The 10,693-nt window shown below is 59.7% G+C and overlaps 1 protein-coding gene across 2 annotated transcripts in view; it reads left to right on the top strand.

The window, feature by feature from the left end:
• Positions 1 to 2,299: 2,299 nt before the first annotated feature.
• The window catches only part of RALGDS (ral guanine nucleotide dissociation stimulator), a 56,607-nt gene continuing 48,213 nt past the window's right edge, over positions 2,300 to 10,693 (top strand). Inside the window, exon 1 of one of the 2 annotated variants that reach the window (XM_066332827.1) lies at positions 2,300 to 2,495. In XM_066332827.1, coding sequence (XP_066188924.1) covers positions 2,478 to 2,495 — 18 coding nt within the window. In that variant the 5' untranslated portion in view covers positions 2,300 to 2,477. Of the gene's footprint in view, positions 2,496 to 2,878; positions 3,113 to 10,693 lie in introns of those variants that run through there. The other variant, XM_066332823.1, reaches the window with a different exon arrangement.

The following is a 10,693-nucleotide window of genomic DNA, read 5'->3' as shown; positions in this document are numbered from 1 at the left end:
GACTCATCATTCATTGTCCCTCTAATTTAAGCACCCAGCTGACAGGCTGTTCCTTTCCTTCTCCCTGCTGCTGTCTTGCCCAGTGCATCCACCCCCAAAGGGCAAAATTCTGAAACAGAAACTTCCAGCACTGAGCATGATTTGAGGTGGGGCCAGACTGTGCTCCTCTCGTTCTCCCCACTGATAGGACAAGAATTCATTTCCACTTAACCAGATTAGGATTCTTTTCCACTCCTGTTTGGATTTCCCATAACCCTCCCAATAGGTGATGTTCCCTGACAGTTTCGACCAGAAATGTCATTTTGTTCCACACAGCACCAGTTACAAAAGGACTGGCTCAGTGAAACTTTCTGTGGGTGAGATCTGTGGCTGTGGGGCACGGAAATGAGATGATCTTTGAGCAGACGGGGATGAGGAGGCCTCAGAACATCAGTCACACATTCCCTGCACGTAACCAGCTTGTGGAAAAGCCACGTGCATCTGGCTGGCCTCATGCAGCTGAAGCAGCCTGGTGGTGGAAAGGAGCTGGAAGGCTGGGAGCTCCCTGCCAGAGCTGCTGAGTTCACTCTTCTGCTTTTTGTCTCACCTGTTCAGCTTTTTGAGGGAGGGACTGTCTCTGCCTCTTGTTCTGTGTTTGCACAGGGCCCAGTCTGCGTCACTCAGTGAGGATTTGCTCCAGTCTCACAGGGCAGCTCTTGGAACCAAGGTTATTAATTTCCCACTTGAATCCCACCTGCTCTGCTTCATCTCCTGCCCCAGCAAGTCCCCGTGGGACCCCAGGGGTGACACACAGTGAGCAACAGCTGCTCTCCAGGTGGAGTGACAGTGACAGTGACAGTGACAGGCCATTCTGGGGACAGCAGGAATTGGAGGCAGTCACAGGAGTGGGTTGGGTTGTACTTTACTCACGGTAAATCCCCAACCCTGGAGTTCTGCTCCACACAATCAAACGATTTAGGGAAGCATCACTAGAAAAACACATCTGAAGAGTGACATTTGAGTGTCTGCCTGCCCACCAGGCTCCCTCCTTTCTCCACGAGTGTTGCTGTACTGACGTGACTCTCCCTGTGCTATATTTAGCTTAGACATACATCCACCAAATGTCGCTGTTTCGTGTAAAACTAGTGTAAAGCTCTAGGAGTAGAAAGGCAGTTTTAACCGCAAATCTCTGCTGCTTGTGTGCCCACCCCATCCCCCTGCCCCACTGAGCCTTTAGCCAATCTAAAGTGAGCCAGATGAGTACAAATTACGTTTTAAAAGTGCTTCATTCTGGTGTGGTTTTGAGTGAGTTTTGCCAGCAGCAAATTACATAGTTCTAGACCTTTTGAAGTGCTTGTTTTTCTCACTGTTGAGCGCTGACACCGTTACTATAATTAGAATGATGTTGCTCTAGTAGATGTAGCAGCACCCAGTGCCAGAACCCGAGCCCTGGCAGCACCTTTTGCTTTCCTGGCTGCTCTCCCGAGCCAGAGCTGCTGGTTCAGCTGGCCCGGGGCCCCGGAGCAGCGGGACGGTCAGGTGCGATGGGCTGTGCCTTGTCGCTCATTCCCGCTGTGACCCTGGAGAAAAGGGCTGCTGGGGCCAGCGCGGGGTGCTGGTGCCCGGCACCGGCGCTGCAGCGGCTGGAGCACCCGGCCATGGACTGGCGCAGCCTTTTCCTTCTTCTCCTAATGATGGCTCGTGTCATCGGCCTCATGATGACAAACGATGGGGACCGGAGCCGCTCCGTTTCCAGGGCAACCCCGCTGGCTCCCGCTCCAGCGCACAGAGCGCCCGCAGCTCCTGCAGCCCTGCCCGGGGATCTCCCCCGCGCCCCGTTTCGCTGTGCGGAGATGAGCGGCCGGGGGTCCGTGTCGTGTCTCGGCTCCCTGCCTCTCCTCCTGGAGGGGGACAGCCCTGGGGGTCTCTCTCAGCCACGGCCCCCCAGCTCTTCTCCTGTTTGTACCCGCGCTCAGCGCCCCGCCGGAAAGTCACCCACCCACAGCTCCCGCTGCCCGGCGGGGTGTGCACGGGGCCTCCCCACGGCCCTGCCACCCCCGTCACCCACTCCCGGCGGGAAAACACCCCCAAAAAGCGAAAGGGTGTCCCGGATCCCCCTGGAGCGGTGCCCGCCGTGCGTGCGCCCACGGGCGCGGGTGGCAGCGGAGAGATGCCCACGGGCTGCCCCCGCTGCAGATGCGCACCCACCGGCCGGGAACGGGAAGGGGAAGGGGCCGGGAAGGGGCCGGGCGGAGCCGGGAGCATCCCCCGCCCTCCCGGTGGCGGCACCGCCCCGCTCTCCGCTCTCCGCTCTCCGCTCTCCCGGCCGCGCTCGGCGCTCGGCGCTGGCGGCTCGGCGGGGGCGGCGGGGGCCCATGGGCGGCACGGAGCATCGCCCCCGGCCGCCGGGCAGCGCCGCGGGGCCCTGAGCGCGGCCCCGGCACCCGCAGCGGGGCCAGCGGCTCTCGGCGCGGCGCTGGGGCTATGAGCGGGGCACGATGATGATCGACACCCAGGTGAGTGCGCGGGGCACGGACCGGCTTCGTGCCCCTCCGCATCGCCCCGGCTCGGTGCGCTGCTGCCGGGCTCGTCCCCTCCAAACCCTCGTCAGACGGGGCTCAGGGCGGCCCACGCGTGTCCGCGGCGGGGGACTGACTGATGGGTGCGCGCCGCCGGGGGCTCTGGCGGGGCTCGCCGGGGCTCTGTAGCTGCAGGTGTCCGTGCCTTGCTGCCTCTGGAGGCCGGGGTCACTGTACGTGCCCGCAGCCCGGCCCCGGTCCGCAGCGGGGCTTTAGCGGAGGAGAAGCAGCAGCTTTGCCGAGACAGCGGGGGAAAGTCTGTTTTCCAAATTTTTTTTTTATTTTTATTTTTTTGCTTTCTGTTTGTGTAACGGTTAATACGGCGGGGAGGAGAGGAGCTGGAGGATTGGGAAGGAAAGGGACGCGGTTTGGGACGGGGTCGGCAGGCGCTGCGATGCTGCAGCAGGCGCTGTGCCGCGATGCTGCCGGCAGGCTGCCGCTGCTGCCCGAGCCAGGGCCAGCTCCCCGGGCACCGCTCAGGCCGAGTGACATCGGCAGGTCCCTTGTCTCTGCCTGGTGCGTTTGTGAGGCCAAAGAAACTAAATCGAGCCGAGGTGGGCTAAAGCTCTGCACTCCCAAACCCACTGGTGCTTTTGGGGTAGGGGAGGATGAAGCAAAGGTCTGAAATTTTGTCGGTGACACCAGAATGTGACTCTGCTTTTGGTCCTGATGCTCCTCTGACTTTTGACTTTCTCTTCCTCTTCTGATGTTCCCCTCCTGATCCCATCCCTGGGAAGGGGGGCTCTGGGGCCCTTGTGGGGGTGCTGGGAAGATAAGTGGGCAGCAATGGCTCCTTGGAGACCAGGAATGAATCCAGGGAAGGGCTGATGCCGTGCTGGAGAAGTGGGCTGGGATCCATTTTTGGGCTGGAAAATGTGCATTCCGGAGCTGCCTCCTGCACCCTGTGGGTCTGTTTGGTTTGGGCCTCGTTCACCTTGGTCCAGCCCAAAAAACAAAAGCTGAATTAGCTCTCTTGGGGGCACGTGTGGGAGGCAGGCCCAGTGTGTGTGGGTTGGATGGTGGCATGTCCCTTTGGAAAAGGGGATTGGCAACCAAAATACTGGAGGTTGCGTCCTGACCCTGCCTAGGATCAAGAACAAGAATTCTCCATCATTATGGAGGAGGAAGGTTGATCTTCCTGGGAGATCCAGAAAATTAAAAGTGTGAGGTTGTCTAGAAAAAGATGACCAGAGCTCAGCCTCCCAGGTTGGGGAATACATGTGGCATCCCACAGAACGTTTTGCATTAAGGCCTCAACTTTAGTCTTCCTGTCACTTTTTTAGGCTTGCTCCATTGAATATATTTATTTATTGGTATATTTTTAATGGGTAAACTGAGGCACGTAGAGATATTTGTTCCAAGCCCAGGATCCTGCATGGGTGGAGAGCAGAGGTTTAAAGTCCTGGTTCTGCCTGCTGAAGAGGATGAGCCACTCTGCCTTTTAAGGGGTGCAATTCATTGAGGTCCCGTTGTTTGTGGCTACCACTTAAGAGGAATTTCCAGCTGCACCCGCAGCCGCACCCTGCCAGTTCTGAGGGCTGTACAGCTACATTTTTCATGCCTTGTAAATGTTCCTCTCCCTGGTTGCTAAGGGAAAGACCCACACAAACAACTGGTAAAACTGAGTGTTGCAAAGTAAATAAGCTGAGCAAACAAGGAGATTTTTTTTTTCATCTCTAAGTGCTGCAGGTGTGTTGTTCCAGGTGTCCTGACATGTGAAAGCAAAGGTTCACGTGCAAGGGTGAATTTCAGCCTTTGAAATAGAAACCTGCTCTTGAGCTGGGTCAGAAGGTGCCTTCCATCCTGAACCAAGCTCCCAGAGCTGCATCCCCTGTCTCCCTTTCTGGCTGTTTGGGCAGGAGAAGGGAGCAGATGGTGGATGAGTCTTGGCCTGGCTGGGGGCAGGACGCTGGAGCTGCCTTTGGTTTTGTTGTCTTTCCTTTCATCTGCTCCCAGCGTCTGAAGTGGCTCCAGTGGCTCGGAGTTAACTCTTGGTGTTGCTCTGCAGGGCCAGGGGGGCGAGTTGGCAACAAGTGACAGCGAGCAAGGGTCCAGCTGGCAGCAGGGGCTGGCAGGCAGCAGGGGGAGAGATGTAAAGTCCCTCCTCAGCGTGGCTCAGCCACTCCATCTGGAGCTCCCACTCACGCCTGGGTCTGTGTGCCTGGGCTGAGCAGACGTGAGCAGAGGATGCAGCGACTGCTGCAGGCTCCAGAATAAATCTCTGGGATGTTGTAATGATGGATCTGACATCCCCTAGCTCAGAGCAGTGTGTTGTCTCTGAGCCAGTTTGCTCAGAGATGACTCTTTAAGTGAAGAAATGAGGGGCTTTTCAGGACTTTGGTTAGTCTGGGCATCTTTGGGGTTATGTTTTTCATCTCCTCAGAGTGTTTTCACTCTGTCATTCCCTAAGTGGTGCCTGAGTGCTGGACCTGGTCAGGACAATCAGGGCTTCTGATCTCAGGTGGTGATCTTCAAAGCAATCTGCACTGTCCATCAAGATGAGGTTTGCTTCTGATACCTTTCCCATTGCTATAGCAACCCCTCTGACGAGGATGCCAGCACGCTTCCCAGGCAGTGTGTGCAGGGAAACTGCTTCACCTGCCACCAAGCTGCCACCACTCGTGGGGCAGGGCTGCTTAACTGGCAGCTGCACGTGGGTGCTGAGCCTGGGGGGGCAGAGGAGCTGCTGTCAGCTCCCTGAGGCTGCCCCTGCTCTCCGAGGTGTCCCCAGCACCTGGAGCTGCCCTGGGATATCGGGGTGATACAGCACAGCTGGGGGAGTGCACGGTGTCTAGTGCCAGGATCTGGGATTTCTCTGCAAAGGAGATGCTCAGGATGGTGTGAAGGAGCTCGCCAAGTCTTGGTGAGTGTCAGGGGCTCACAGTGTCCCTCTTCCCAATTCCTCTTGCCTGTGGAAAGGATGGAAGATGGCTCTCAGCTCCAGGGTGTTGACAGAGGAGAGGTTTTGCCCGATTTTGCCAAGCGAGCCTGCCCCTCCTCCACGTCCTTCACACTCTGCAATCACTAGATGGGCTCCAGGACGTTCTGCTCTGCCTCTCATCCTGCTGTCCCATGCTTTCTGTGCAAACCAGAGGCCATCCAGCTGTGGCTGGCCCTCAGGACAGCGGTGGGGCTGCTTCCCACTGCAGGCGTGCCGCTGGCTCGCTGCTGCCTGGGCATGTGTCGTGCCCGGTGGGACTGGCAGGGGATGTGACCCTGCGTGGGCCGGCCAGGGCTGCCCCGAGCCCAGCGGGGCCGTGCAGCAGATGGCACTGTTGTTTTCCCTATGAGTTATTGCCGGGGGTTATTCGCCTCCTCGGCGCTGGGAAGGGTCAGCGGGGCCCCGGCTCCCTGGGAAAGCCCAGCACCCCAAACTGGGCTCTGCTGGGACACGCAGAGCTCGGTGTTCGGCCACTGCTCACCCAGGAGGAGCCGTGCTTGCCCTGAGTGACATGGGCCAGCTCCATCCTCGGAGATCCCAGGTCCAGCCCCGGAGCCGCCGTGAGACCTCGGCAAGGCCGCGTCGATCACCGCGTCCTTCTTATCAAAAGAAATCCATGATCCCCCCCGCTCCCTTTTGTGCTTGTCCCCGCTGCCAAGCCCTGCCGCAGCTGTCCCCCAGCGCTCCGTAAACAGCAGGACCGTGTCACCTTGCGGGTGACAGAGGTGCCCGTCCCCTTCCCCGGCTGCCGCATCCTCGCCCCGCTGTCACATCAGGAGTGGGTTTTTTTTCCCCCGTGCCCGGGGCGCTGTGGCTGGGCTGTCAGGGGTTCAGGGCTGGCTGGAACAGCTGCCTCCAGCTGTTTTGGATGCTCCCAAACAAAACCCATCCCGCCCCGCCCGGCGCCGGCTGCCGCGGGATGCGCTGCTGGAGGAGCCTCCAGATGCTGACAGCTTTTCCCGACGGGATCGCCCGAGCCCAGCCCGCGTGACCTGCGGCGGGGGATCACCCATCTGTTTGTTTTTCGCCAGGATTCGCGGTTTTTTGAAGTGCCTGGATTTCCTGGGGACCTTTTGGCTCCCGGGGCGGCTCCGGGCGGGTGTCCCCGCGGATATTCGCTCTCTGTTCCCCCTCTCCGCACGCCTTGGCCGCGGGTCAAAGGCGAAGTTTGCACACGTCAGAGGCGGCTCGGTGCTGCCGTGCTGCGGGACCGCAGTTTCCGCTCCCTCGAGGCCCTGCGGTGCAGCGGGAGTTCATCCTCGGCAAGGATTTACAGCCCTCCTCGGTGCTCCCGGCTTTGCCGTGGCCCTGAGGGCTCCCTGTGAACCTCACACGCTCCCTGGAAGAGGCGTAGCTGTAATTCAGTGTCCTTCTCCACCCTGCCTGGAGAGAGGTTCCGAAGATGGGAGAAAGGGGGAGCAGCAGGGTGAAGGCGCTGGGGAGAAGGGAGGCGTGCAGTGGTGCCCTGATGGGTCAGAGAGGATGGAGAACAGACCCTGAAGGACAGAGCCTTCCTTGGTCTGCCCTGCCCTGTGTGGCATCTGGAGAAAACCAGAAGCTTTAGATGTGGTGGCAGAGCTCCGGGATGGCAGAACATGTGGGATGTCAAGACATCCCAGAGCCACACTTCCCCGCAGGGTCTGGAGGAGAAAGGGAGGAGGAGAAGAGATGAGCGAGGTGCGGTGCAGACATCGCTGTGGGCTGGCCAGGGATGGCTGGAGAAGCCCTGCAGGCATCCTGGACGGGATGTGCAGGTAGCTGGCACAGCCTGGGGGTGATGCTGTGGCCGGCATTCGGGATGTGGACCGTGTGAGCCTGCTCTCGTGTGGGCTGATAACTCCCTGCCGCCGAGTCTGGCTCGTGGGACATCCGTTTTCCCTTTTTATCTTTCCTCTTCCGTGCACTCCCGCTCTGTTTCCCACTGCCCTGCCAGGAAGCAAACCCTGCAAGGCGCTGAAGGAGCCGGCTCCGTGCGAGCCCTCGGCACGGAACGGGGAGGTCGAGGTCATCCCTCAGCGCAGCCAGGAGATCCCTTTGAAATCTCCAGCAGCCGCCCTGCCCTGCTCCTTTGGCCCCGCTGGCTCCATCCCGCGGCGGATTTCCCACCGAGTGTTTCCTGCCTGTCTCTCTCGGCGGTGTCCCGCAGCTCTTCACCTCCCCGGGGACCCGAATAACAACCAGGGACAGCCAGGGCGGCGTGGCAAAGTCCAGGGCAGGAACACCCTGGTCATGGGGACTGCTGCGTGTCCTCAATTACAGGTCCTGAATTACAGAGAGCAGGAACACAACCATGGCCCTGAATTACAGAGAGCAGGAACACAACCATGGCCCTGAATTACAAGGAACCTTGGCTGCTCTCAGCCCCTCTCCAAGGAGCTTGGGCAGCCCCAGGGGCAGAGCCATTGGTGCAATCTGCTGGGAGGGGATGGAGGAGGCTTCCCACGGTGGTGATTGTGGTCGAGGTGTGCAAAAGGGTTTGCTGTGCAGGCGCAGAAAGGTGCTGCTGCCCCAGCTGTGGGGTGTCTGGGAGAGGGCAGCTGGCCCAGGGCAGGAGCAGCTGAGGGATGGGGCTGAGCTCTGCCTGTGTGGAGGCTGGATGTCCTTTCTTTATCCTCCTCCTCCTCCTCATTATTATTATTACTGTTACTATACTTCAATCATTAAGCTGTTCTTATCTCAGCCCACGAGGTTTTTGCCCTGGGAGAAGTCCCACATGTTCTGCCCCATGACCAGCAGGCCAAAGGGAGCACAAGTCTTCCTCTTGTACAAACGAGGGCCTGTGGATGTTTTAAGGGCCCTGTTTTTCTTGGCAGAAGTTGAAAGTCCCAGCAGGCTCCAAGCCCTCCCGTTCAGCATTTCCATGGTGACAGCAAGGCTCTTCTGGTGGCTGTGCTGTCCTCGGTGCCACCACAATGACGAGGCTGGGGCACCCTGTGCCTTGGTGGGGGTTTGGGAGGCAGAGCCTGTTCCCAGTGCTGGACTGGACACTCTCCTTCTCCAGCTGATGTTGCCCCACTGGGATAAGCCCAAAAGGAGGAAGGGGGTGTTTAGGAGACCGTGCCCTGTGCTGTCCCTGCGGGTGGTGCTGTGGCACCACGTCCCCTGACACGGAGCCCATCCTGTGCCTCTGCATCCATAACCCGTCAGGGCAAACAGCAGCCCCGGCGCTCGGCGACGCCGTGTGAATAACTAAAGGCAGAGGAGGAGGAGATGGCTGAGAAACGCTGCCCCGGCCGGGGGAAGGTGCGTTTCTGCTGCAGGAAAGGTACACAGTGTCCCTGCTGTCCCCACCAGGCGCTTGGAGGGGAGGATTTCAGCAGGCTGAGGCATCAGCCCAGCCCAGCCCAGCCCAGCACAGCCCAGCCTGGCCCAGCCCAGCCCAGCCCAGCCCAGCCCAGCCCAGCCCAGCCCAGCCCTGCCCAGTACAGCCCAGCACAGCCCAGCCCGGCCCAGCCCAGCCCAGCACAGCCCAGCCCAGCCCAGCCCAGCCCAGCCCAGCCCAGCCCAGCCCAGCCCAGCCCTGCCCAGCCCAGCCCAGCCCAGCCCAGCCCAGCCCAGCCCAGCCCAGCCCTGCCCAGTACAGCCCAGCCCAGCCCAGCCCAGCACAGCCCAGCACAGCCCAGCACAGCCCAGCCCAGCCCAGCACAGCCCAGCACAGCCCAGCCCAGCACAGCCCAGACCAGCCCAGCCCAGCCCAGCACAGCCCTGTCCAGCCCAGCACAGCCCAGCACAGCCCAGCACAGCCCAGCACAGCCCAGCACAGCCCAGCCCTGCGAGGTGCCGCAGCCCCCAGTGTGGCACCCGGAGGAAGGTGCGGCCGCAGGACCCGCGGCTGCTCCATCCCTGTCCCCTCCAGCCTTTCCCTGGAGCTCAGCAGAGCCTGGGGGCTTCTCCCAGGCATGGCTCTGGGTACCCGGGACTGCCTCGGAAACTGCGATTTTACATCCCCTGCCTGCTCGATTTATGGCTTTTCCTCCGCTCTGGCTGCCGATGCTAACTGGAGGGGAGGGCTGCATTCTTCAAACGTTTTACAAACACGATGAAATGTATCCTTTCTCCTTAGAAAGCAGCAAGGAAATTCCCATTCTCCCACGGAACGTTTATATATTTTGGCCCGAGCTGTGTATCTTTTGCTGTCAAACCCCCCTAAGTGGGACCAGCTGCAGCGATATTTGTCAGTATTTCAGGGGCCAGCTGCTGGGAATTTGCCTGTGTGGGCACCATGTCCCTGTGTGAAGTCTCCTGGCTCAGTGACCTGCAGCCAGAGCTTGTGTTTCGTGGTGGGATCCAAATTTTCCCTGTGCTGGCCACCACTGACCCCTCCTATGGGTGTCACAGTGCTGCTTTTGGGGCATTTGCCCAGCATTTATTGGGGCTGGGTGCTGCACGGCGTGGCTGTGACTGCTTATACAAGTCCCCTTTGCACTCTCCCCAGTGCTGCTTGAAAGGGTGTTTAGTTAATAGGATTATAAAGCTTTCCTGTCGTCAGGCAACGGAAATCAATGGTGGGCCCCTGGGAATGAGGCTCATCCGATTTGCAGCACAGCCACAGCCCGGGTGTGTGGCCAGGGCTGCTCAAGGGGGGGACGTGCTGCCCCTGCCCTGCTGCTCCCCACGCTGCTGGGGCCTCCTGGAAATCAGGAGAAAAAGGATGTAAAGCTATTGGAAAGTGTCCAGAGAAAACGGTAAAGGGTCTAGTGGGGCCATAAGAGGAGTGGGTGAGGTGACTTGGCTTTTTGGCTGGAGAAAAGAGGATGGGGGAGACTTGGAGGTCTGCACTTTCCTCATGAGGGACAGTCCAGGGGCAGCTCTGGTGAGCAGTGACAGCACCCGAGGGGATGGCTGGAGCTGTGTCAGGGGAGGTTTAGGTTGGAATTAGGAAAGGGTTCTTCCCCAGGGAATGGGCACGGTGCCGAGGCTGCCAGAGCTCCAGGAGGGTTTGGACACCACTCAGAGATGCACAGGGTGGGGTTGTTGGGCTGTCTGTGCAGGACCAGGAGCCTGATTTGGTGATCCTTATGGGTCCCTTCCAGTCAGGGGTGGTCTGTGATTCTCTGAAATGCAGAGGCTGCTCTCAACCAGCTCCTGTGGGCCGTGTGTGTCACCAGCTGCAGAGATCCCAGCTGGAGCAGGGCCTGGCGTCCCACAGACAGTCAGGGTTCTGATACAGCCCCGTGGTGCTGCCCTGGCTGTC

Source organism: Sylvia atricapilla, chromosome 19 (genome assembly GCF_009819655.1).
Source record: "Sylvia atricapilla isolate bSylAtr1 chromosome 19, bSylAtr1.pri, whole genome shotgun sequence".
Classification (NCBI taxonomy): domain Eukaryota; kingdom Metazoa; phylum Chordata; class Aves; order Passeriformes; family Sylviidae; genus Sylvia; species Sylvia atricapilla.
Note: the sequence above shows the minus strand (reverse complement) of the source record. Positions and strands in the feature narration are given on the sequence as shown.